Genomic DNA, 27,495 nt, shown 5'->3' with positions numbered 1-27,495 from the left:
CTGAACTGGAGGGTCCTGGGCTCTGGGCCATCTTAGACCTCCCACTCAGTGCCACCCCATCTTCCCTTACCAGCTAGACCCTACTGTCACCTGAGCTTCTCCCTTACTCTAGAGCCATGTGACCAGGCCAGGGCAGACTTGCAGATGCTCAGTGTGATGACATCACCAGCCTGCAATGACTAAGATGGGGGGTTGGAACTCGACATTGCTCTTTACTAGATCTTGTTTGTTGTCTCAGTTTCCACACCCAAGAGATGGGGACATTGGTGCCACTTAGCAGGATGGCATGTGAGTCCATAAGACAGAGTCATAAAACGCCCCATCAGCCCAGCATTGATGGTTTTATCAGAGTGGCTGCTGAGGCAGGAGCAGAGAGCTGTAGTCTTTAGACACCCATCAAGCCAGGCACTGCAGAGTGGAGTGAGAACACAGCAGGGTGAGGGAATGCAGGGAAGGCTGTGGGTCACCTCAAGAGGGTCAAGACACTGCCTTCCAGCCCTGCAGAAGGCAGAAGGGAGGCTAAGGGTGCCAGGAGCCAGAGGACCGCCTCAAAAGCAGTGCTGCCCACTTCTGGGAGAGGCAGGAGACCTTCTAAGGATGAGGGTGATATGCCGAGGCCTGGGGAGCCCAGACTGCTTCTTAGAATCAGCACTGCCATAGCTGGCTCTACCACATTCCTTGCTCTGAGCCTCAGTTTCCCCACCACTGCAATGAGGATAAGAGCGATTACCCCAGTCCTGCGCATCTGTGGCCTCTCAGGGCCACACTGAAGAACCAGCAGATCAGTGGGTATGAGGAGGTGGGTATGAAACAGCAAAGAGAGACAAGACAGCCTGCTAGCGGTACCATTTCAGGCAGAGACCTGGGGGGCAGAAAGGCCAATCTCAGTCACCCCAGTGAAGCCACAGCTGCTGCCTTGCCCTCGTATTGGGGTTGGGGGTAACTATGCCCATATGTGATGTCAGTAGGCTCAATCAGGGACTCCATCAGTCCCAGAAACTGCCTTTCTGCCCTGGTTACTCTTCCGTACTAGACGCACACAGCAGCCTGCCACCCGCCCACTGCCTGCCTCCCTCCTGAGCAGAGGCAGCTGCTATGGCCTCCATGCTGGAACCAAAATTGAATGAGCATTTCACAATGTCGCCTCCCGCTGACAGCTTCTAATTGCATGTTGAAGCCATGTGACGGAGCCCAAGTTACACTAATTATGTCATTACCCTAATTAAGTAAATACTGTACGTGCTAATTGACTGAAATCTCTTCAGGGGGTGGGCACTGGGAGAAGAACCCGGGATCCCCCGAGCTTTCACATTGATAGGCTGGAGGTCACAGAAGCAGGTGGGGGCCTCCCTCTGGGGTCACCCCATGGGATTCAGAGAGGACCCTGGGCCACAGATCTGGACAGCAGCACCTGTGCTTCAGCAGAGGAAAGGAAAGTACTGGCCAAGTAAGCAGGTGGAAAGCCTGCATGGCCCCACAGGCAGGTCATCTTTTTTTTTTTTTTTTTTTGATAGGACTGGAGTTTGAACTCCAGATTTCACACTTGCAAAGCGGGTGCTCTAACACTTGAGCCACACCTCTAGTCCATTTTGCTCTGGTTATTTTGGAGATGGGGTAGGGAGGGGTATCTCAGACTACTTGCCCAGGCTGGCCTCTAACAGCGATCCTTGCCATCTCAGCCTCCTAAGTAGCTGGAATTACAGGTGAGAGCCACCGGCACCAGGATGTCTTTCCTCTTTTAATGGGGCCTTCTTGCTCTCCCCCATATCAGCCAGCCCAGGGCTTATGAGCTTTTGTACATCCTAGAAAGAGGAGTATCAAAGGAACCCAATGCCTAATCAGACCAACCAAGGCACTGGCATCCATCCAAAGCCAGTTACATGCCTGGGCTGGGGCAGCAAGAGAGAGTTAGGTTGGTAATGGAGAAAGTCCCAGTTCCTGGGGATAACACCAGGATAGCCCCCAACAGAACTACCAGCATTCCCAGGAACGCTGTGCTCTGAAGAAATCTGGAGGCCTTTCTGGAGGAGGGAGACTACATTTACAAGGCAGGGGAAAAAAATCAGAGCATCATAGCTCAGATCCTCTTCAAAGTGTGATTTCTAAATACCAAGTTTCTTAACCATGACCTTTGGGTAGGAGTCAAGGGGGATAGAGAGCAGTCATCTGAAGGAAGCCATTTGGGGACATTGGGGATACAGTAAGGACAGCCCTGAAACTGGGTGTGATGGTCCATGCTTGGAATCCCAGTACTGGGGAGGCTGAGATAGAATAGGAGGACCATGAGTTCCAGGCCAGCCTGGGCTACATAGCAAGACCCTACCAAAAAAAAAAAAAAAGCCAGCCCTGTGTCACCTGCGTCAGGAATCAGAATATGAGCCCCAATCAAGTCCCATCCTGTGCTCTCTAGGCAGATCAGCATGGACTAACTGTCAGGTGGGCTCCTGGGTCTGCTCTGTCCTTCATGGGGTTTTGGAGAGGGTCCCAAAGGCAGGACTATGATGCCTTAGGCTGGGCCTGGACCTCCAGCAGCTGGGACTTCTCACACCCATCATAGTCCCCCAAGTGTGCCCAGGTGCCTCGGTGTGGCCATCCCGCTCTCCCAGCTCCGTCCTGCCTGCCTGCTGCTGTCTCTGCAGACATATTGTATGTCTCCACAACCGGCAAACACCACATGCTCACTGCATTGGGCAACGCTCCCTCCTGCTCGCCTGCTTCCTCGCTTCCCAAGGCCACAGGCCCAGCAGCACTCCCCCCAACTCCTGCCCTGGACTGGTCCAACTCCCAGAGTAGACCGAGCCAGTCCCCAGGTCTTGGGCTCAGAGTAGGTGATATCTGTTCATTCATTCACCGTCTGTCTCAGGCCTTCATTCATTCCATACAACATGGTCTGGGCTCCCCAGGCTGACTCCAGAGAATCATGCTTTCAAACGTGTGCAATTTACTCAAACGGCTCAGGGGGAAAAAAATTGTGTGTATATGTGCACATGCACACAAATGGAGCAAAATACTAACAATATTTGAATATTAACAATAGCTGGACATATGCCCTAAAGAACATATGAATGTCTTTCATACTTTTTTTTTTTTTGTAGTACTGGGGTTTGAACTCAGGGCCTACACCTCGAGCCACTCCACCAGCCCTTTTTGGTGATGAGATTTTTTGAGATAGGGTCTCTCAAACTATTTGCCTGGGCTGGCTTTGAACCATGATTCTCCTGAAAAAGAAAGACCCCTCCTTTTCTCTTGTAGAAACAGATGAAGCAGTGGCAGCCAGTTGATGTGGCCCTGCTGTGTAAGACAGGAGGGCTTCTCTGAGGAGGTAATAGCAAGCTGGGATAGGCAGGGTCCAAGCAGCATCTAGCTCTTGCAGGATGGGTCTGGAAAGGTGGGAGGAGGTGTACTCTCTCCCAGTCCTCCTGTCATAGCAAGCACAAGGCTCCCTCCTTTCTTGCTGCCCTTCAGAGAATGTGTGTGAGGTACCTAGGTGGGATAAGAAGAGGAACTTCCCTTGGTCAGCAGGGGTGGGAGGGTGGCTGGTGTTTCTGTGTCTTCAAGCCTGAGGGGAGGCTAGACCAGCCCAGCTACCCAGGCGTTCTGCCCTTCCTCCCCCAGCACTGAAACAGACAGCCCTGCAGCCCAAGCTGATGTCCCCAGGCAGTGCCCTTGCCTGTCACAGCAGTGCCTGGCAGCAGCAGGGGAGCAACAGAGAAGTGGATCATTATTCCATCTTTCATTAGGTCTGCATCAGGCAGCCCAAGAATTGTGAGGTGTGGAATGGGAGTCCCTAGTTTAGGTAGGTCTGGGAAGGGGTGGCAATGCCTTAACCCCTGGCCATTTTCTGACCCATGCCCCCACCCATCCCTTCCCCCATGTGCCCACCATGCTCCTCCCCTCCTCCCGTTGGGGCCCTATAGGAAGTTCCCCTACCCAGTTCTCAGTCATGGCTTCAGTCCCCCGCCACAGGACAGGACCCGTCCCCATCAACAGCTCCTCCCCACAAAAGACAGTAACAGCAGCACCCTGATATGCAGTCAGTCACGGTGTGTGGCCCGGGTGTCAGAGCTCTCAAAGAATGAAGGGGAGCCCTGCCTGTCCTCCCAGCCATCTGAGGTCTCTCCTGGACCTCAGGCAGTCACTGCAGCCTGCACTACCCTAGAGTGGACCTGCCCTCTATTCAGGACGCTCTGTCACTCTGTCCTGGATGCTCGGGGCTGGTGCACCTGCGGCCAGCAGGGGCCCATTCCTCCCTTTAGACACCTTTGTTCTCCTGCCTTTGTGGCTGGCCCTGTCCTCCCAAGCCAGCCCACCATCCTAGTGCCTTGCCCCCTGCCTGGTTGGTCCCTCTCCCTGCCTTTCCCCCCCTCCCCCATTTGGCCTTTTACCCACTCAAGTCTTGGCTTCCCCTGAGACCAGAGCCTGGCGTTGGGCAGGGGTGGGGCCCCTCTGCCCACCCCATCCCAGCCCACCAGTCAGTAGCCTGCCCCTCCCACCGCTCCCCCTCCTGCCCACGCCCCCTCCCTTGCCCCAACCTCCTCACCCTGTCCCTGCTCCCCCTGCCGCCCCTAACAGTCTGTCCTCTGCTCCCCTCAGTCTGGCCCCCCTCACCTCCTCCGCCCCCTCCCCATTTCCTCTTCCCTCCTTTCTTGGCCCTTCAGTCCCCAGAGTCAGGCTTTATCTATCAGCAGTGGCACTCGCTGTCCTCCCCTCCCTTCTCTTCTGTCTCATCCTCTCCCTCTCTCTTCCCCCTCCAGCCTCCACTCCTTCTCCAGCTCACTCACTCTCTCCCTCTCCTGCTGCCCCCCTCTTTCTCCCCCACCTCTTTGTTTCAGCTGAGAACCGGCTCCTCGGGACAGTTCTCACACTGCAGTGCCTCTGGTGAGGAGACAGCGCCACTGAGGTGAGCTCGGGGTTCAGGGACAGGGGCATGGGGCAGCCAGAGCCCTGGGGGGCAGGTGGGAGAGTGGGCAGTCCTGGCTGCAATGCTTCCCCGCCCAAGGCAGTGGGAGCAGCAGAGTACCAGCTGTAGGTGCCTGGGTGGTCAGCAGGAGCAGAGGGAGGACGGACAAGGCTGGCCAGAAACTGGCAGGCTGTCCCTGCCTGGTGCCTGGTTTCTGTGGGGAGTCCTGGGCAGAGGAAGACCCTCTGGGGAACACAACAGGGTGGGAAGACACCAGGCTGCCCAAACAGTCCACCCTGGAGGGTTTGAGTGTCCGCCCAGTCCTGGAGCCCATGCTCTGACCCCTGCCCAACTGGGCTGCAGCTATGGGGTTGCCAGGTGGTAGCAGCTGCACTGACCACAGGGCTGTGACCCCCGCGAGTGCCTGTCCCTTGTGGGGGTTTGCTTGTTGGATGGAATGTGCTGGGGCTGTCCCCACTGCCCAGGTAGAGGGGCGGGGCAGGGGAGAGATCTCACCCAGCCACAGGCTCACAGGTTTCCCTCCAAGCTGCTGACCCCCAGAGCCACACGAAATGTGGGGCATTTTTCCCTTCTCTAGGGGTCTTTGATCAGCTTCCCCCAGACAAGGTCCCCAGGGTAGCATTACCCAGTTGCATCAGGCCAGAACCTAGATGTTCCTGCAGTCAGCTTCCTGGAGCCTGGCAGGACAGGCGCTCTGTGGGAAGGGGTGGGACAGGGTAGGGTGCGGGGAGCAGGTGGAGCCAGAGCTGTGGCTCTTAAGTGAGGCTGTGAGTGCACTTTCTGGAACAACCCAGGACCACTAGGAGATCCTGAAAGCCTAAAGCTGGGCAGCTGGTGGGTGTGGACTAAGGAGGCAGAGACCACAGCAGCCCCACCCCTTTCTCAGCGGAAGCTAGGGACGGAGGTACTTCCCAATGGGGTACATCCTGAGGGCTGGCCCCAGACTGTGTGGTTAGGGCAAGGCCAGGTCCTACAGCTCCCTGAACCCCCGAGTCATCAGTGAACCAAATCATGGTGGGTACGGTCCCATGAGGCAGAACTGCCAAGGATAGTGGCCCTTCTAAGAACTAGGAAGTTATAGCAACTCTCCCTCACCCTTGGCCAGAACCTCCTCATTTGAGAAGGGCGGTACCTGCCACCTACCTGCTCCCCTTCCCCATGGAACATGTACAGAGGCAGAATCAGAGTTGTGGACATAAGCTGATACAGTCGCATGGTCACCCCCCAGCCCACTCCCTCCAGCCACTATGCACCAGCCTGCAACATGGAAGGGGAGCTAGAAAGCCTCCAGACTGGCTCTAGTGGTCACCTGGGGAGGATTGTGACTCTCACACATCCCTGTCTCTAAGAGAAAGGCCATCCTTCCTGGGCTGGGCACAGCTCATTACAACTTCATGGTCCTATTTCACACAGAAGTCTGCCTAGGTCATTGACTTCCCCACCACCCGGGAGTGTCAGTGTCACACACACACACACCCTATGCATAAGTCCTCTCCTCCCCTAGCGTACCCCAAATCCTCCCACCCAGCTAGGGGTTCCTAGCCAGGGAAGTCCTGCCAGTCTTCCCCTTCCCAATCTGAACCTCATTGTATGCCTCACACATGACCCAGACCAGAGGGAGAAAGGCTTTCCTGCCTATTTTCCTGAGACAGGAGGGGGTGCTCTTCCAGGCTGGAAGACCATACACCCTTCTGATCATTAGACTCAAATACCATGCACTGGCCTAGAGGAGTAGTTCAGAGGTACAGCACTTCCCAGCATGTACAAGTCCCTGAGTTTGATTCCCAGCCCAGCATCACAAAATAAATAAATAAATAAAAGGACCATCGCCTGCCACTGTCAGTCCAATGTCAGAAAACAGGCTGCTTGCTTGGCCTCAGTCAATCACTATAACCTGGCCATGCCTAGCAAGGTGTCCTCCCTGAGCAGAGATCACCTTGCAATTCTTGGAAGACATCAATGCTTTGCCTTCCCTTTCCTCTTTCCCTGGGCCCCCACTTCTTCAGAGCTTTCTCACATACATCTCCCTGCTTCCAACACCTCCCCAAAGAGGTGAGCATGGAAAGGATATTATCCCCATTAGAGGAAAAAACTGAGGCTTGGAGAAAGGAAGGTGGAAAGACAAGAATCTGACCCCTACTTCAGGGTTCCTTCCAGGCCCTACATGAGTGTGGGGTCCCTATGCCCTCAAAAGCATCAACCAGCTGACCAGTCTTTCTGTTCCCCAAATCCTCAAGGCTCTGATGACATTCCCAGAGACAGAGGGGCTCAGTGACTCCCAGGGATATTTGAGCAGGGCTTCCAGCCTTGGTTTCAGAGTGGGCACCTAAAGGGTGAGGCAAAGGGGACGAGGGAGGAAGTTCTTGGAGCCCCATGATGTACTTCTCTCCACCTGTGACCCTCCTATCTCCTTGCATGCCTTCATCCCACACCCCCTGCAAAAAGGAAGGTGACCCTCAGCATGAAAATCATACAATTTGGGAGGATGTAGCTCAATAGGGCACTTTCCTAGCCTGGGTTCCATCCCCAGCACCGTTTAAAAAAAAAGTGCTGGGGTTGTGACTCAAGCGCCAGTCTAGCAGGCATGAGGTCCTGTGTTCAAATCCCAGTACCAAAAAAGAAGGAAAGAAGTCTTATATGAAAATCTTACAACAGCCTCATGGCATCACTCCCTGCCAAAATTCTCATGAGCTTGCCATGCTGTCAATGCTAAATCCCTCAATGGGCAGACAAGGCCCTCTACCAACTAGCTCCTGCCAGCATTTATGGCCTCCCTGCCCAGTATGTTCCACAGTATTCCCAGTATTCTAACTACACCAAACTGCATCTCCACCCTGGGATGGGCAGAGCAGTTCAGAGGCCTGCTCAGTAAACTGGTCATGGGTTGCACTGGGAACACACACCCCTACCACACACTTGTGTGCACACAGCCACAGACAACTGCACATGGTTCCCAACAAATCACCCATATGGGAGCTGCCTCTCCCAGCAAAGAAGAGACCAAATCTGCTTTATCGACCCTGGAAAGGCCAAGCAGGGTCACGTCACCAACCCCAAACCCTTAATGGGCAGCAGGGAAGGCAAGAGTACATCTCCTGGGCTCTGCTGAGCCCTTCATAGGTCCCAGGGTGTCTGAGCCCCAGAGGACGGCAAAGAATGGGGTTCTAACCAGATTCTTATCCAGAGTTTGTGGCTGACGTGCTGTGTAGCCCCAAATAAACCACCTTCTGTTTCTCCAGCTATAGGACAAAGGGGTTTGAATAAGCTGACCCCAAAAGGCTGTGAGGCCCACCACTCATCTCAAGCGCAGAGAACGGAGGAAGGGGGCATACTCAAGGAGAAAGCCTCTAGCCAAGTAAAGCTTCAGGGAGTGGAGATGAAAGGGTGCATCAGGACCTGAGCCAGGAGAGTGAGGAGCCAAAAGCCAAAGGCAGGGAGCGCTTGATGATCCACCCATACAGCACATCCTGAGTCCTACTGAGCATTCACTGTGGGGGTTTACCTCATTTTAAATCTAGCCTCGTGAGAGAAAGAGAGATAGGTATCTGGGGTAAGGGCCCAATTCAGGCCCTGGCTTCCAAGGCCAAGTGGACAAGGGGAGCATCCAGCAAGACCCTACCCAACATGGAGGCAGCCAAGCACAGAAGCAGTGTCCATGCCCTGTGCAGAGCACCTGCATGTGCAGAGATTCCCCTTCCCAGCATGCCATGCTCACTACATCCTATGCTCACGTGCCCACTACACACAGGCCCTCAGCCCTGGTCCCAGCGCTGCCTGCAACTTGACATCCAGTGCTAATACACTCCCAAGAGCAAGAATGGAGACTGCCAGAACACCAGGGTATAAGCACTGGCATGGGGGAACAGTATCACTTGAGACTATGACCCTTGTCAGCAGGTACCCCACACCAGAGCAGAAGGAAAGTGGTGCAAGCAAACTCCCTCCTTCCCTAAACCTTTCTGGTACCCAGATCCCAGCTTACTGTGCTCACTCAGGGCCCAAGATCTGCCATGTGCACCAGGTCCCCCAGTCATGAATTGCCTGCTTGGCAGGATGTCCAGAGCCCAAGTGGGAAAGAGGCTCTTCCCAGGAGGAGGGCATGCCAGCCCTGGCCTAGAGCCCCTCGCATGCTCAGGGTGGAGGAAGGGCCCACAGGAGCAGCCCCAGGCCTCGTTGTTCTCTATGGCTTTTTATTCCTATGTGATTCTACTGCTCACTCATATAGGGATTGGAGCCATGGCGCACGGCGAGGATAGCCAGCGGGGAGCTCCAATACTGAGCAAGAGGGCTTCTGGGGAGCCAGGACAGTGGCGCCTCCTTCTCCCAACCCAGGCTGCCAGCGAGGAGAAGGAAGTCATTCCACTGCTGCTCTCCTCCTTACTCACCTCTTTTCCCACCACCAGCTGTGACAGGAGGGACTGCTGGACCCTTTCATTGTGGCCCCAGTGCTGGAAGGCTGGCATCAGGCCTGAGTTATGTCCCTGTGAAGGACTTGGGATGTTCAGCCTAGGAAAATGGGGCTGGAACAAGAAAACAAGGTCCAGTGTCCTGTGGCCTGGAGCAGCCCCTCAATCAACAGAGGGCTAGGTGGTAAAGCAGATTTCAGTGCAACCAAAGCTGCGGCTGTCCAAATACAGAGGGACGTCCTTGGTGGCAGGGAGCAATGAGGCAAACAAGCAGGAGGTGGAGAGACTGTAGCAAAGATGCTACAAAGACACCTACCTGGATGGGTGGCAGTTCTCAGGCCTGTCCTCTTTGGGGACCTCTACTCACCCACATCGAGGCTGCAAGGAGCCAGACTCAATCCACAAGCTCTAGAGAGATAGGCAGCTTCCCATTTACATGACACAAGTCCTGAGCATGCCGGGAAGAGGGATGTGAGAAACAGCCAGGCCCTGGCACCTGGATGTGGCCATACCACACTGCCCTCCCCCACAGCTCCCTGCAAGTCTTTACACTGAGAAAAGATGCACTGAGAAGCCGCAGTGTGGTCTGTTTTATTTTCAGTCTTCACTCTACAGAACAGGCTGAAGGGCTGGGCAGAGAGAGGGGCTGCCTGGCGGGGAGAACAAGGACAGCAAGCAGGCTAAGGAGCTTGTCTGGTCCTTGGGGCTACCTGCTGCCACTACAGAAAGACAGGATGGAAGGAAGCCCCAATCTTCCAATCTAGCTGATGGGAATGAACATGTAGATGTGTGGGAGGTGGGCAAGCCAACCAAGCAGCCAAGGCTGAGGAGAAGAGGGGCCCGAAAGTATGGTGAGGCTCTAGGGACCAACCCTCATCCTTCCTAAAACCCTGCCCTTATAGGCCTCTCCTGGTCTCTCAAAAATGTGACGTATGCCATCACTGAGGCCGCAGAAACAGAAGGTGGGCATCCATGACGTTGGTACCTGTCATCCCTGTGTACAGCAGGTGTGTTCCACCCTGGAGGCAGCAGAAGAAGGTGTGCGAGTCATTTTGGGCTAAGAAGGTGGCCATGTCCAGACCCTGAGCAGCAGCCTGGCTGGCAAGCTCAGGCATGACCCAAGCACCAGCAGCCTTTGTGGGCCCATCTTGCCCATCAGTGCCACCACTCAAAAACAGCACATCCATAGGCCCCAGTGGTCGTCTTCCCAGCTCCACTCCAACACGAAAGGCCAGTTCCTGGTTCCGACCACCCTTGCCTGAGCCCTTCACCTGCACTGTGGGCTCACCACCAGCCAGCAGGCAGACTGGGCCACTCGCCTCTGCCACAGCCTCCAGAGCTTCCTCCAGCTGCAGGTCTGGGACCTGCAGCTCGGCTACCAGCTCATAAAGTTTGGCCTCCTCCTCCACAGAAGCCCCAGCCATGGATGGAGTAAGGCGGGCTCCAGCCACTTGGGCTAGCAGCCCGTAGAACTGGGCCACACTTTTCACATCACCCTGCATGGCTGTGCTCAGCACCACAGCCCGGTAACCCAGTACCTCTGCCTGCCTCTGAGCCTCAGCCAGAGCGAGCACATTAGAGCCAATGATTACATTGAGAACATGACCACAGGTGTGGGGACTATGAGGGTCAGAGTCAGCCCGAGAGAGTACAGTCTTCACAGAACGTGGTAGGGCAGCGCGAAGACCATAGCGATCAACGATATGCAGGCAGTCTTGCACACTATGGGCACTGGCCACAGTAGGGCCACTGGCAATCACCTCCACAGGATCCCCAACCACATCTGACAGGATCAGGCTCACCACCTAAGGAAGAGACACACAGGGAAAGGCTCAGTCCCACCTCCTCCCAGCCACAGGCCCTAAGGATCTATCCTTGCCCACTTGTCACCACTCTCAGGTAGGCTTGCAGAACACCTGGCCATAGGGACTCCCCTCTCCTCCTCTCCGGGACCCCTTCCACACACCCCGCCAGACTGGCCCTGTGAACTCACACTTGTATGCTGGTCTAGGCTTTCATCTCCCTGTCACGTGCGGTGGGGAGGGAACGACCCCGGGGCTGCCGGAGGAAGAACAATGTGTTCACCTGAGCAGGGTAGGCAGCCTGAGCCAGTCCTCCACCCTTGAGCTGGGACAGGGCCTTCCGGATGGTGTTCAGCTCCTGGATGGTAGCTCCACGAGCCGCCAGCAGCTTGGTGAGCATCTGTTTCTCCTCCAGTGTGACAGGTGGGATGGGAGCAGGCAGCAGGGCTGAGCCCCCACCTGCAGAGTTAGTGAAGGCATCAGACAGAGGAGACATCCCAACCCAGAGAACCAGGCAAGCAACGGTTGACAAGCCCATGAATAAGGTGGACTTGGATAGAAGGGTTAGGGTGCCCCCATGTGGACATGCCATGACAGTGCACAGAGTCATCAAGCCCTGGTCACCAGAGGCTGTCACCTGCCTTGGGGCACCCCAGATCCTAGCAGGCACTGGAAAAACCATTCCTTTAAGAGGTTGGAACAAGGGGCAGAACAAGGATAAATAGCAGAGGACCAAGGAGAGGGCTCCGAAAGACCTAGGTTCCAGCCCTGGAACATTAGTGCAGATAACAACAGCAATGACATTTTGCAAGAACTCTTGACATGACATGCCTTGTGCACCCTCTCACCATACCCAACAAGGGCAGTTTGGGAGAAGGACCGTGGGCTCAGGGGAGGGCAGATGACTGGCCCAAGGCCACCATTCAGGCTTCTCACTCCCTCCCTTGCTCCCACCCTCACCCAGTAACTCTGGAGGCTCAGATCAGTCTCTCAAAGACCTGGTATTTAGAGCACCTTCACCCCTCCCTGTTGCCAGTTGTCCTAATCCAATCTGGCATGCAAACCTGAGATGAGCACAAGCAGCAGGTCATCAGCTGTGAGCCCCTCAGCCAGCTGCCGGATGACCAGCGCAGCCCGGAGTGCATCACGATCCGGCAAGTTGTCCTCTGCACCTTCAAACACCTGGACACGGCTGTGTGGCTTCAGCAACATCTCCCTGAGTAGGGAGAAAATCAGAGAGTAAGAGATGGGGGTGGACCCCTCTTTTCCCACTGATTTCTCAGCAAAAAGGGTAAAGAAGGCATGAGCAAGGACCACACTGACACCACCCTGGAGCCAGGCCAGACCCAGGAGAAAAGGGAGGCTTCTGAGGAGGCCCTGATCCAGCCTGAGTCTGAGCCTAGGTTTCCCCCCAAGGCTCCTTACTGCTTGCCGGCTTGCTCCATGGCAGCACGGATGCCCTTGGGAACGCTGATCACACCCTGCACGAGATGCTGGCCCAGAAGCTCCTCAGCTGCAGCTGCCATGCCCAATACAGCCTTGCCGAAGCCCACTAGGTACAGGTTTTGCCGCAGCTGAAAGCTCCGGTCCCGTACCTTCAGCTGTCCACCACCAGGATCCAAGGACAGTGCCCTTTGCAGCATCGGGCCCGGCTGCACTGCACTCACAGCACTCTCAAATAGCTGTCGTGCCTGCTCTGCCAAAGCCATGCCACTAGCCATCCGGGCCACTGGGGCCCCCCAGAGGAGTGGACGTGAGGGGGCTCGGACCAGACAGGGCAAGACTTGTAGGGCTACAGCCATGCCTCACTGCTCTCAGCACCACCTTGCATCCATAGCTGCCTAGGAGTAAAAAAACACTAGTGAGGCCAGAGACAGAAGGCACCCTGAGGCCACCCCTGTGAGGGCTTAGGGTGGGTGGTTCCCACAGCTACTGCTGCAAAAATTAGTTATTCAGTTTAAGAAGACTTCCTGAGGCTCTGAGCTACCTGCTTTCACTCTAGTCCTTAAAGCCCTTGCCCTGCCACTCAGCAGTCCTCTTCTACAGACCACACTAGGGCCCTCTGCACATTCTGCCCCAAGTCCAAAGTTCCTATTAACTGAGCCCTTCTCCCTGTCACCCTCTTTGACTGGGAGTTAATCATTCACAAAGGGAGCAATTCCTACCAGCAGTCTCCCACCCTACCCCTTTTCCACATCTGCACTTCTGAACCCTCACCCAGAAGCAATGTCCCTTTCTGGCACTCGTACATCCCCTCTTTACAACTTCTACTGCCAGGTGGCTATGGGTTGCCCCACGAACTGACCCAGAGCCTATTAACCTCCAGCCTATTCTATTTCATTAGCTCATGGGACTGGCTGGGAAGCCTGGGATCACTAGGTTTGTGTGGGGAGGCTGCAGACTCATTAGGGCATACAGCCCGAGGAATCTCAGCACCCAGGTCAGTCCAGCAAGACATCCAGCTACAAATCAAGAACACCAACAAAGTCTGACTCATGGAAGTCCTCAGGCACTACAAAAGCCCATGTGCTACAGGGGCCAATCTGCCCCATAGGAAAAGATGCCCTTCTACCCACATAACTGGCAAGACTCACTTCTGCCAGGAACACCCCTTCTGGCTCTGAAATAGCAAACCAAGCCGAGTTACACTGCACACTGAGGTCAGAGCCCACTGGCTGGAACAGGCTCCCATAACTGAATCCAAATAGTCATTTTCCCCACTGGGCAGGATAAAGGCTAGAGAAACTTTGAGGTGAAGGTCAGGAACCCCTGGAGAAGGGTTTAGGGACAATAAAGCTTCAAAAATTTATAAAAAGGCATCTACTAGCCAGGCACCAGGGGCTCACACCGGTAATCCTAGCTAATCAGGAGGCAGAGATTAGGAGGATCGCAGTTCGGAGCCAGCCCGGACAACTAATTTGAGAGACCCTATCTCAAAAAAAACCATCACAAAAAAGGGCTGGTGGAGTGGCTCAAAGTGCAGGCCTTAAGTTCAAACCTCATAACCACCCAAAAAAAAAGAAAAAAAAAATAATGCTGTCAGAGGCTGGAGATGTGGCCCTGTGGCATAGCTCTTGCCTAGTATGGGTGAGGTCCCAGCACCAAAAATAGTAATAATAATAATAATACTTTTCCCTTGATACCCTCAGACTATGTGTTTGGTGCTGTCCACTGTTAACACAGAGAACACTGAACATCGGTTTACCACACACCAAAACAACATGGCAACTTCCAGACTTCGAACATTTAGCCCACTTGGTTCTCAGCTTTCCCATAAGATTAACCTGGCCTAACTCGTTGTGAAAGGGAGCACAAAGGGTACCGCCGTGGGGACTCTGCAAACGTGCCTTTCACCAGGAGATCCCTGGGGCTTGCCCATTAGACTTGGAGCTAAAAGAATCTTAGCATCTAAAATACCTGATTTTTACAGCCTGGTTGAACTTTATACCTATTTCCCAGTGGAACAAAGGCCTAGGGGACCTCAACCTCGCTACTGAATACCAGAGTCCAGAGCGGGAGGGAGGACGCTCAAGGTTAAGGTTGCCGGATAAAATTCAGAACGCTGTTAAATTTGAATTTTTCAGATCAGTAACTTTTTAACAAAAATATGTCCCGTACAATACTTTGGATATATTTAAACTAAAAATTACTCGTTTCTCATCAGAAATTCAAGTTTAACTGGAAGACTTGCGTTTTTATTTGCCAAATCCGCCAACTCCATTCAAAACACACTCTACTCTAAACTTCAGGACATTCCAGGGAGGAATGCGGAAATACCAAAGGACCAGCCTTAACTCCTCCTCCGACCCACATGGGGCTGGCGCCATTTCCGGATACACCTGCCCGCAGATCGCCCGGAAGTGATGTCACCCTAAAGCCCGGGCCGCAAGCCTTCGCGAGAGAAGTGGCTGCTGCAGAATGCCAGGTGACTCTAGAAACACAGGTCCGCTGTCGCCCATATCTGCTGTCGCCCGGGCCAGGAATTTCCTCCAAAGGCCATATGGGTCCTTACAACGCAGACTTACACCCCCTCCCCCACAGGCTGGGCCTTTCCGCTCTGAAGACCGGAAGTACTCGCGGGGGGGGGGGAGCGGAAACCGGAAGTGGAGTGGGGTGCCTGCGAGGCGGGAGCCAGGCGCAGGGTATTTGTTCAGCACAGTCAGCTGGGAAACCTGCGAGGAGTAACTTTCTGGTGTCGTCTTCATTTTTGCGGTGGGGTCTCGCAAGATTGCAGTGATTCTTTTTATTCCGTAGGGTCCAGTTACCATTGAGTACTTCCGGAGCTTTATTTTTTGTGGAGTGGACGGTACTGGGTGTTTGAACTCAGGGCTGCATGGTTGGTAGGCAGGTGTCTACCGCTTGAGACACTCCTTGGGCCTTTGTGTTGGGTATTTTCGAAATAGGGTTTCCCAAACTATTTGTTGGGGGCTGGTTTCCAACGGATCCTCCTCATCTCTGCCTCTTGAGTAGATAGGATTACAGGCATGAGCCACTCCCGCCTGTGATCCTAACTACTCAGGAGGCAGAAATCGGGAGGATTGCGGTTTGAAGCCAGCCTGGGCAAATAGTTCATGAGACCCTATTTCGAAAAAACCCTTAACAAAAAAAAAAAATTGGTGGAGTGGCTCAAGGTGTAGGCTCTGAGTTCAAATCCCAGTACCACAAAAAAAACAGTTTGGGCTCCGAGGGGCGGTTAATTGTGAGAGATATACGGAGCGCCGATGGAGGGTCAGGGTCATTTTAGTGAGGTTTGTGTGCAGAATCACACCCACTGTCTGGTGCGAAGAATGTTCTTGGTACAAAAGGTCACCTTTCTCATGGGAAATTCATGTTCTGCTTTTAGGTAGAAAGGGGAAGGGCAAGGTGTCCTCCGACATGTGTTGTTTCTCTGATGCCTGTAGCTCAGAATAACTCTCCCGCCAAAGTGACATATTTTGTCCTTTTCAATGGACAGGAGAGAAATTCCAACCAGAGATTTCATGAAGTATAAAGCAATCTAAATATCTATTGATAATTTTATACAAAGAAATAATAATAGTTCTAAACAGATTAAGGTATTGTTAAGCCTACATACATACATGTTACCTCTTGTGAGATGCTATTTTATGAGTTAAAAAACTGAAGAGGCTATTTGATTAAAGGTAAAATATAAGTTTTCCTCATTATTCAAGAAAGCTGGGGCTGGTGGAATGACTCAAGTGGTAGAGTGCCTGCCTAGCAAGCTTGAGCCCCTGCGTTCAAACTCCAGTGTCACAAAAAAAAAGAAAAAGAAAAGCTGAAGGAAGCCAGGTGCTGTTGGCTTAATCCTGTAATCTCTAGCTACTCAGGAGGCAGAGATCAACAGAATCCAGATTCAAAACCAGCCCCCTGCAGAATTTGCAACACTCTATCTGGAAAAAAAATCCATCACAGAAAGGGCTGGCTAAGTTTTAGGGATCTTTGTAACAAAATCCCTTACCAAGCTCAAGGGAGTCATTGGGGTAATGAGTGATGCAAATTGGGGCGAAGAAAGCTCAATTTGGACTTTCTGATCTGGAACCCTGCTATAAATAAATATTGTTAAGGAAGTTGATCTCAGATTAATGTGCAGCCACTTGTGGTTTCAGATGCCTGAAGAGGCACATGTGTCCATGTCCTCCCCATGGCAGAGCTGACACAGTCAATCCCCTAATGTCCCCACTCCTCTATTGGCATTTATCCTGTTGTCCTCCAACCTCAAACCATGGAAATTGAGGATGGTGGTTGGCAGCTGTTAAGTAAGTTCAGTTCTCTCCAGGCACATGGGAGGACTGTAGTTTCTGGCCCCTTCGGTGAGGTCATGTGACTAGTTTTGGCCAATCAATTAGGAGTGGAAGTGAACTGGGGTTCTAAGCCAGAGGTCTGAACTCCAGGGGCTCCATATGTTGGGTCTAGCACTCAATCCCAATAGCCAGATAAAGAGTAAAGGGTAGAGAAAGGAGATTTATTTTTAGGCTTGCCATAAGAAACTGCAAAGTGAGCATTTAAGCCCCTCTTCAGGGCACAGACTTGGGCTTTATGTTTAAAATGAAGAATTGGGACGGGGTGGGGGTAAGAGGTGTGAATTATTAAACAGTTCCGGTCACAGCGGATCAGAGGTGTGGTTCTCTTTGCTCATATCTCAGTATTGGTCAGGTGGGGCCTTGTTACCATAGAAGAGTCATTGTTGCCTGGTAGGGGGACTTCGACTCCTGTCTCAAGATGTTCTCCCATCAGTTCTGTCCTTCCTGGATTCCAAGGTGGTTACAAGATGACTGCAAGAGAGAATGGCTCAGAACAAAGGACACAGAAAAAAATGGGAGGGGGGAGGAGGAGGTGGCACAAACACTATGCACATGTAAGTAAATGTAAAAATGGTAAAATAAAATAAAGAACAAAATGGAAGCAGGAATGCCAAGCTTTTAATTACCTTTTGGACATTTGTAGGTAAAGGAGTCAGTGTTTTGGGGTTTTAGCAAAAGCAGTTTCTAAGTACCTATTATAGAGGTGATGTGGGTCATTTCTGGGCATTTAGTTGCCCACATGAGACCTTCCTGAGCATGTCTTTCCCTTGGATCTGGCAGCTGCAGTATTCAAGATGGTGGTGGTGGTTTTTGTTGTTTCGGTTTGGTTTGGTTTTGGGTTTGTTTTTTTCTTTTGTTTTGTTTTGTTTTGTTGTGGTACTAGGGCTTAAACTCAAGGCCTTCGCCTTTTTTTTTTTTTTGTGAAGGATTTTTTTTGAGATAGGGTCTCACGAACTATTTGCCTGGGTTGGCTTCCAGCCTCAATCCTCCTGATCTGTGCCTCCTGAGTAGCTAGGATTATAGGCATGAGCCACCAGCACCTGGTAAGATGGTGGTTTTTGAGAGGGGAACAAATGGCAAAAGTGACCTTGTCTTAGATGAGACAGATAGGAAGGCACCCTTAAAAACGAACATCTAAGGAGCCTCTAACCCAGATAATAAAATACAGAGGTCTTTCTCCTAGGTGAGGGAGACAGAGACCATTTAAAAAATATCTAGAGATGAGAAACAGACTCCTCAAAAGTAACACAGCAAACTTCCCCCAAGGTAGCAAAAGGGAGTTATAAATGTAAACGGTGGCTCTCACCAAGATAACAAGAGGTAGTCATAAAATGCATATGGTAGGTCTCAAGGACAGGGTGGACTAACAAGACCTTCCTGGAATGTCCAGTTTGATAAGGACAAATAGTCAGGTTCAGTAAGTTAGTTAAATGACATCCAATTACAAATGTAGCTTCAAAGTAGAGTAGAGGGAACCTAAGTCAGACAGAGCCCTATATTATCCCCTAGGCTTCACCCTTTCTTTAACTTAGCTCTTTCACCAAGTCCCACCCTCCAGAATGCTTTGCTATCCTTTCAATAAGCTTTGTGCTTGATTCACTCTTAACTCCTGGTCCAGTATCTTCAATCATTGACTTCACCAGGACACAAGCTTGAGATCAACAATCCAGTATAAGTTTCTCTGCCAACCTGAGACCCTGAGTGGCTGATTGGAAAAGCCACTCTGCCACCAACAATGGACATGAACTGAAAATGAAAAATAAACCTTTGATGTTTTAAACCACTTATGATGTATTGGGTTTGTATTCCTGCAGCACAACTTAGCCTGTTCTAGTTGATACACAGACTTTATCCATGAAACTTCAGAAATCAAGACCTATATCTCAGAAGCTTAATCTACTTTCATTGATTTCAAATCATCTAGGAAGTGTTGGTTCATCCTCCTTGGCATTCATCTTGACACATGTACCAGCATGTTCCAGGTCATACCTGTCAATCCCTGAATACTCTTTCATGAGCAACATTGAGGAGATGAACAAGATTGTGCTGTGTGTTCACAAACTAAGAAAGCCTGGTCCACTGATTAATACCAGAGAGCAGGAGTACAAAGTGAAAAGTTGCTTCCACAAGGACAGTTCCTCTGCCTTAGTCTTGGGTTGCTATTCAAGGCACATTTTTACTCTATCAATTCATGGGATTTCTGGTCACACCCGCTCTAGTTTTTTGGGTTTTTTTTAAATGCCTGGGATCAAACCCAGGACCTCAAATGCTAAGAACATACCACTAAGCTACATACTCAACCCCCAACTGTATTTTAATTGTGAGTGGACAAGTGATAAAGAATTCAGGACCAGTAGGAAATGTAAAATTGATTTAGAACCAAAAATAAAAAGAATGATTGTGAATGTGTTCAGTCTGTACTTTAAGAAGGTAAACTCAGAGCCAAGTACCAGTGGCTCACACTGTAATCCTAGCTGCTATGGAGGCAGAGAGCAGGAGGGTTGCAGTTCAAAACCAGCCCAAGCAAATAGTTTGCAAGACCCTATTTTTTGTGAAAAAAAAGTCATAGAAATAGGGCTGGTGGAGTGGCTCAAGGTATAGGCCCTGAGTTCAAACTCCAGTACTAAAAAAAAAAAAAGGCAAACTCAGTTTAGTTATTTCAATCTGAAAAGTATTGTGAATTATTGAATGTGTCTCTCAGTTCCTTTGTGCTGCTATAACAAAATGCCACAGACCAGGTATTTTAAGGTAAACAACAGAAATTGATAACCAATAGAAATTTATTTTTCATAATTCTGGTTTTGGGGAGGTGTTGCTTTTTTTTTTTTTTTTGCAGTGCTGGTAATTCTCATAGTTCTGGAGGCTGGAAAATTCAGGATCAAGGCGCTGCAGGTTTGGTGTCTGGTGATGGCCTTCTCTCTGCTTCCAAGATGGTGCCTTACTGCTATATCGTCCAGAAGGTACAGACTATGACCTCACATGATAGATGGTGGAAGGGTAAAAGATACCCTGTGAAGTACCCCGTGAAGCATCTTTTATAAAAGACCTTAATTTCACTTATGAGGGACAAGCCCTCATGACCTAATCACCTCCAAGAAGACCCACCTCTTTATACGACTGCATTGAAGATTAAGTTTCAACATAAATTTTGGAGCACACAAATATTGTGCCATAGCAGGGCTCATAAGAGGGTCTGAAAACTCCATTTTAAAATCCACAGTGAAGCCGGGCACCCATAGCTCACTCCTATAATCCTAGCTACTCAGGAAGCAGCAATCAGGAAGATCTCTGTTGAAAGCCAGCTTGGGCAAATAGTTCCAGAGACCCTATCTTCAAAAACCCTTCATAAAAATAGGGCTGGTGGAGTGGCTCAAGGTGAAGGCCTGGACCTCAAGCCCCAGCACACCAAAAAAAATCCACAGTGAAGTACTGGGGGTATGGCTCTAGAGGTAGAGCACCTGCCTAGCAAGCTTGAGGACCTGAGTTCAAACCCCCGTACTGCTTAAATAAATAATTCCCACATGGAAAGCAACACTTGTTTTTTGTTGTTGTTGTTTGTTTTTGTGGTACTTGGGTTTGAACTCAGGGCTTACACCTTGATTCACTCCACCAGACCTATTTTTGTGATTTTTTTTTTCAAGAGTTCTTGCCTCCACAGGCCAAAGAATTTGTTCATGAGGCAGCATATTGACTCGTGAACCAATAAGGTCGGCACACAAAGTAGGATTTATTAGAGGGGAAAAGCTGCCCCTGGAGACAGGGAGCCCAGAAAATCGGTAGCTCCCTGTTGTTTAAATAGAGGGGTTTTTTTATTTGGTCCTTTTTGTTGGGAAGGGGAGTCAGGAGTGGAGTGGTCTTTTAACACATCTCGATAGGAACATATGCACAGTCCTGTGAAAGCCTCCTGTTTATCAGCCTTGTGGCATTTTTGAGGCATCCCCAGGGGGCCATAACTTGTGAAACGGCATGTCCCTTTACAGGAGGTAGGGCTCACAGTGCTCTCTTGGGGGATGGGGACACTGGTTCATTTTGTCTTCTGATCCCCCAGACCCAGCATAGGAATGTTACCTCAGTCTCAGACAGGTGTGAACCAGGACAGTTCACTAATCTAGAGAAATGGTCAGTTCCAGAACAAGGGCCATGTCTTACGTTGGTCTAAAAGTCACCACACTTCCAGACCTGTGAATCTTAAGAAAACATGATTGGTCAGAGGCTTGTTGTTTGAAGGTCTGTGCACCTGGTTTCCATCATAACCAGTCTCTGCCTGTTATTCTCCTGACAGCTACCTCTTTTGTTTGACAGGGTTTCGCTGTGTAGCCAGGCTGGCCTTGAACCCATGATCCTCCTGCCTCAGCCTCCACCATGCTAGAATCACAGGCGTTCACCACCGTATCCAGCTACAACTACCTTTTAATTGTTATCTTTCTCAGAAACTGCTTTTGTTAAATAGCACTGATTCCTCATTTAGGCCTACAGGTTAACTAAAAGCAGGATAAAAATGAGACATTCCTGCCTTCATTTTGCATTTATCTCCTTTGTTCTGGGAATCCTGTAGCCACCTTGGATACTGAGAATGACAAGGACTGATCAATAACATCTTTATGACAAGGAACCGAAATTACCCCCAAGGAAACAGCAAGCCTCCCAGGACAGACCACCTCGTAAATGAGGGTAGTTACCTATAATGATGAGCCGCACCCTAGAGCAGGAGCAATTATCTCATGGGAACCAAATTGCTCCCCTCAAGTGATGACAATAACTCCTCTAGACCTCCTCCCAGAACCAAAACTGAGATAATGATCACCAGGCCACACTTTGACTGGGATTGCTTAATTAGGCATACCTCTCTCTTGCAGGATCTCTTCCTCTATTTAAATCTAATGATTCATCAAAGATATTACCTTTACTTAAAAGCAAAAAGGAGCCAGGTTCCTATGGCTCATGTCTCAGGTGTAATCCTACCTACTTGGGAGGCTGAGATCAGGAGGATTGAGGTTCAAGACCAGCCCAGGCAAAGAGTTCATGAGACCTCCATCTCCAAGATAACCAAAGCAAAATGGACTGGAGGCGTGGCTCAAGCAGTAAGAGGTTCAAAGCCCTGAGTTCAAACCCCAATCCCAGAAAAAAAAAAAAATCTAAAACTTCCCTAGAGATATAGCTTAGTGGAAGAGCACTTGGTAGATCATTTGCCTGGCCATATAAGACCCAGGGCTCAGTGCCCAGCATGACCAAAAAAAAAAGTAAATCTAGAGCTCATGTCTGTTGCAAAGGTGGGCTGAAGATGGGCTGAAACGCAGAGCTGCCTTCTTCCCACATGTGTTAACCTAACACGTTGGAAGTTAGGGAGTTGGGTCTCTGGCCTAGGACTCCGGTTCCGTTTCCTGTAATGTGGAAATGGTAAGTGCACAGGAAAAGGAGTGTGCATTTGAACTAATTTTACAGTTAGTTATTAAGATACGGAGCAGGGTACTGGGAGAAAAAGTTACGCTAGTAATTGAAAAGAAAGGAGGAAATAAATCCTTCCTTCCTTCCTGGGCTGGGGTTTGCACTCAGGGTTTTGAGCTTGCAAAACAAGCACTCTACTGCTTGAGCCATACCTCCAGTCCATTTTTTTTGGGTGGGGGGAGCAGTACTGGGATTTGAACTAAGGGCCTCACACTTGCTAGGCAGGTGGTCTACCACTTGAGCCATTCCACCAACCCGGTTTTGTGTTGGGTGATTTTGAGATGGGTGTTGATACCCGAGTATGTTCTGATGCAGTTGACTGAAAACACCAGACCAGGAGTTAAGAGTTAAAACAAGCACAAAGTTTACTGAAAGGAAAGCAAAGCACCCTGACAGGTGGGACTTGGTGAAAGAGCTAAGCCAAAGAATGGCTGAAGTTTGGGAGGTAATAAAGGGCTCTGCCTGGCTTACCCGCCCCCGCCCCCCCCCCATACACACACACTCTGCTTTGAAGCTGCAGCTATAATTGGCTGTTTAATTAACTTTTTGTTGACCCTATCCTTATTAGACTGGCATTCCAGGAGGGCCTTGTTAGTCCATCCTGTCCCTGAGACCTGCCGCATACATTTAGGACTACCACTCATTATTTTGGTGAGATGCTGTGCCATCTTCCATAAGGGGTCTATATTTCATCTCTTTAGATGTTGTTTCTCTTTAAGAATGCTTCTTTATCTCCCGTGTCTAAGACAAAGTTATTTTTGCCATTTATTTCCTTTACATTCCCAGAGCCATTTCTGCTGTTTATGATCCCTCATGTTTGCTCCCCTCACAGTCTCACAAGCTATTTGTCCCACAATCCTTCTGATCTCTGCATCCTGAGTAGCTGGGATTTAGAGGCCTGAGCCACTGGTGCCTGGCTAAGAAAAAGCCCTTTAACTCAGAGTGGGCTTCAAGATTTCCAGGAGCTCCCCTTTCCTGCACTCCCTCCTGGCATGGAAGTGTTGGCTACTTCTCTGGTGGAAGGATGGCGTGCTTGCTGCAGGGTTGCTCAGTGGGAGGCAGAGACAGAGCACAGATAGCTCATGTAGAAGCAGCTCAGCTATGACTAGGCAAGACACTGATGAGGGGCCGGCACCCAAGCAGGGCCACAGTCATCCCTTGGTATCTGCCATAGTATCCACTGAGAATGGTTCGAGAACCTTCACAGGTTCCCAAATCCATGGATGCCTGAGTCCCTTATATAAAACTGTATTTGCATACAACCCCAAGTATGTCCTCCTTATATCATTTTAATCATCTCTAGATTACTTATAATTCCTAATATACTGTAAATGCTGTGCAAATAGCTGTTTTTCTGTATTGTTAAGGATATGGCAAGAAAAAAGTCAGAACACATTCAGTGCACACATGACCACTATGGGCCTCACTACATTCACAATCTAGTAGCTCAAGTAAGTATGAGGCCCTGAGTTCAAACCCCATGGTGCCCCCGCCCCCCAAAAAAGAATATATACAATCTGTAGATATGGTAATCCCTGGGCAGATTTGTCAGAAAGGGCTTTTAAGCATTTGGAAACAATTTTGTAGCTGTAGAGATAAAGGCTCTGGGGCCAGTGCAGATTGTCCAGTCTCTGGGCAATGAAGGTTTTAAAAAGGAAGATCGCATCTTTTCCAGAACAAGAAGGCATTGTTTGTCAACAATGGCCTTTGTTAAACGTGAATGGTTATTTGTCCTCTGCCCTGGATACAAGGCCAGAGCATTCCAGTGTAGAAGTACATCGTGACTCCATTCTCTACTGGTCATGGGCTGTGTGACCTTGAGAAAGTTACCTGACCTTTCAGAACCTGGGTCTTCAACATTAAAACAGAATTAAGAGGGGATGAAGAAGGCTTGCCTAGCATTCATGAGGCCCTGGGTTCAATCACCAGCACTGCAAAAATAATAATAAATTAAACATATATGTATATACTTATTTAAATGAATAAAATCATTGCTGGAGGTGTCTTTAACGCCATAGAAGAGTTTATAATTTCATGTTGATGGAAAATATGACCTCTATTCATGACCATGATAGAATATTTATTTCCTCTTAGTGGGAGTAAAATGAAGCTCTCATTTAGCCAATCCAGCACTTTGCAGGTATGAAGTGGTTATATGGGAACTGTGTTTTGGAACATTGCTATACAAAGTTACCTAAGTTCCAGTAATGTTCAACTATCCCATCTTTTTCTCTTTAGGAGTTAAACACACACCCCTCTTTTTCTCTTCCTCTACTCTTTCTGACTCTCTTGCTTTTTTGTTTTTGCGCCACTGGGATTGGAATCCAGGGCCGTGAGCATGCACGTACTCTCCTTCAGCCACACTCCATACCCTTTGCAAAGAAGTCACCTAATTTTTTTAAATTTATTTATTTTGGTGACACTGGGGTTTGAACTCAGGGCCTCACGCTTGCTAGGCAGGTGCTCTACCTTTCCACCAGCCCAGAAGTCATCTGAGTTATTCCAAAACTCTTCTAAGAAGTTACTCAAGCTCTAGGGAAGCCTTGCTGAGTGGCACTCTAGCTCAGAAATTTATCTCAAAAGAAGCATATCTCAAAAGATTAGGATTTGTGAGGGGCTTTCTGCATTAAAAAGACAAGTTACAGTGCCAGTGGCTCACATATGTAATCCTAGCTACTCAGGAGACAGAGATCAGGAGGATCATGGTTCAAAGTCAGCCCAGGCAAGTAGAGACCCTATCTCAAAAAACCCACACAAGAAAGGCCTGGCAAAGTGGCTCAAGCGGTACAGTGCCTGCCCACAAGCGTGAGGCCCTGACTTCAAGCCCCAGTGCTGCTGCCCCCCAAAAAGAAAAACATAGCAAATTGCCAGCCCCACGTGGTGGTATAAACCTATAATCCCATTATTGGGAGGCTGAGGCAGGAGAATGTTGAAGGCTACCTGGGGAGAGCTTGTCCTCCCCACCACCAAAAAAAATTAAGTCTGATACTGATTCTCTTTTTAAGGCAATTTGGTCCACTCCTAACTACAGCTTTCCCTCTGTTCACTTTCCACTGGAGCTAACCATTCTGGATCACTTTCAAAGTCCATCCATTAAGGCAGTGAGGCTGTTGGCCTGAAAGCTAGGAGAAGCCCACTACAGTAAGGCAAGGAGCCAGGCTAGGAAGTGAAACAGTGAGAATGTGTTTGAGAATGCTCTTAAAATATGAAAAAATGACTTTTTGCATTCTAAAAATAATCAGGAAGTCAAGTCTTGGAAGGAAGCTTCTTAACAGTGAAATCTGGAAAAGGTACAGAAGTACAATCTTGAAAGATACTCTGCAAGGATTTCTTTTGGCTGAAAACATACAATAGATTATAGCTGTTTCTGTGGTTATTTTTTAAGTTAACACAGGCCAAAAAATAAAAGCATCTCCTAGGTGTATTCGCTTCCCAACTGTCCACATAACTACTCTGCTTTAAAGGGAATAAGAAAATAGTTTATTCTGAGCCAAATATAAGTGACTGTGGCCCAGGGACATGGATTCAAATTACCCTTAATGATATGTTCCAGTGGAAGAGACTGCATCAACTTTATAGTCACAGGAAAAAAAAAAAAAAAAAAGAGGCACAGGTGGTTCACACCCGTAACTCTAGCTACTTGAGAGGCTGAGATCAGGTGGATGGAGGTTCGAGGCCTCCCTGAGCAAATAGTTCATGAGATCCCCATCTTTAAAAATAACCAGAGCAAAATGGTATGGAGGTGTGGCTCAAGTGGTAGAGCACCTGCTTTGGAAGATGAAACCCCAATCCCACAAAAAAAAAAAAAAAGTAAAAAATCAATACATTTAGCTGCAGGGTGCACGTGGCTCACACCTGTAATCCTAGCTACTCAGAAGGCAGAGATCAGGAGTGTGGTGGGGTACAGAGGGGCCACTCCAGGGGCTCTTTTCTTAGCTGGGTTTAGGAATAAGCTCACAAGACACGGATAGTGCACACACAGGTAGTTTTATTAGAAAAAGAAAAGGCTGCAGCTGGAGCAGTGCAGTGGAGCCGGGAAACTGGTGACACCCTGCTCAGGTGAAGGTTGGGGCTTTTTGTGGACACTTTAACTCTGGATTAGGGTAAGGGTTAGGTGGGTTCTTTCCATTGGTCTCGGATTCACACGCTCGGGCTCTCTTTGATGAGCTGGTCTGTTTGCCTCTTATCAGGGGAAACAACCTTGAGAGCATCCTATCTATCAGCCCCGTGGCAGATTTATGAGACCCTGTATCTCCTCAGGGTGCAGGGCTCATAGTGCTCTCCGTGGGGGATGGGATACTGACTCACTCATCTGTCCCTTCGGTTCCCAGACCCAACAGGAGGATCACAGCTCAAAGCCAGCCTGGGAAAATAGCTCTTGAGACCCTAGCTCAAAAATACCCAACACAAAAAGGGTTGGCAGAGTGGCTGAAGTGGTAGGGCATCTGCCTAGCAAGTGGGAGGCCCTGATTTCAAACCCCAGTACCGAAAAAAACCCCAAATCAATACATTTGCCAATTTTATCTGTGGGAGCATGAGGTAGGCTAAGGACATCTCTTCAACAGGTTTCAAATATACTTTACAGCATTCTTAGCTGTAGGGTTGGTGAAGGCTAAAGGTCAATGACAAATTCTGAGTATTTTATCTATTAGTTAGGAGGCTGTCTGGTCAGATACAAAAGGTAAGTGGCTCTTAGGTCAAGATAGTTTTGGTTCTTCATCTACAGTGTTCCATCTCTCCACACAGCAGTGTAGTCAGACGAAAGACTTGCAGGAGCTTCAGTACAGTTATGGCTACCTCAGAGAACAGTTCTAGCACATAGCACCTTGACACATCTTAAGATTCAGAACTGACTCTACAGCCTGCTTCCCAGCCTCCGAAATAAAGCCACAAGGATTACAAGGAAGCAAGGGAGTGCTCTGGGGTGCGGACTTTTCTTCAATTACGTTGCAGTTTGGAAATCTGCCATCCATTCAGGTTTCACTCAAACCAGCTTTTTCCAGATCCCAAATTGTAGCCTGAAGCTCTGCTCTTTGTCAGGAGGCAACAGGCAACCCAGACTTAGCCAGAATCTTCTCCTCTTCCCTTAGAGAACAGTTTCTCTTTATATGTAGGAATTG

The 27,495-nt window shown here is 49.8% G+C and overlaps 1 protein-coding gene across 3 annotated transcripts; it reads right to left on the bottom strand.

Annotated features, from left to right (window-relative positions):
• Positions 1–9,902: 9,902 nt before the first annotated feature.
• On the bottom strand, positions 9,903–14,882 carry Glyctk (glycerate kinase). Of its 3 annotated transcripts, none has more exons than XM_074060394.1 (5): positions 14,780–14,882; positions 12,555–12,970; positions 12,194–12,345; positions 11,413–11,588; positions 9,903–11,132 (listed from the first exon to the last, which is right to left on the bottom strand). In XM_074060394.1, exons 2-5 carry the CDS (start codon positions 12,929–12,931, stop codon positions 10,266–10,268), a joined length of 1,572 nt encoding a protein of 523 aa, XP_073916495.1. In that variant the 5' UTR covers positions 12,932–12,970; positions 14,780–14,882; the 3' UTR covers positions 9,903–10,265. The 3 variants fall into 3 exon arrangements, with proteins under 3 accessions (XP_073916495.1, XP_020034906.1, XP_073916494.1); XM_020179317.2 differs by lacking the exon at positions 14,780–14,882 and adding an exon at positions 14,547–14,729; XM_074060393.1 differs by lacking the exon at positions 14,780–14,882 and adding an exon at positions 13,117–13,265.
• Between the last annotated feature and the right edge of the window lie 12,613 nt (positions 14,883–27,495).

This window comes from Castor canadensis, chromosome 17, assembly GCF_047511655.1.
Source record: "Castor canadensis chromosome 17, mCasCan1.hap1v2, whole genome shotgun sequence".
NCBI lineage: Eukaryota > Metazoa > Chordata > Mammalia > Rodentia > Castoridae > Castor > Castor canadensis.
This window is presented reverse-complemented; position numbering and strand designations above follow the sequence as displayed.

Coding starts and splice junctions, on each gene's coding strand:
- Glyctk (XM_074060394.1), bottom strand. CDS start 12,931: ATGGCTGTAGCCCTACAAGTCTTGCCCTGTCTGGTCCGAGCCCCCTCA. Junction 11,589..12,193: donor GCTGCTTGTGCTCATCTCAG/GTTTGCATGCCA, acceptor CTAACTCTGCAG/GTGGGGGCTCAGCCCTGCTG. Junction 11,133..11,412: donor AGGCTGCCTACCCTGCTCAG/GTGAACACATTG, acceptor TCTCTTCCTTAG/GTGGTGAGCCTGATCCTGTC.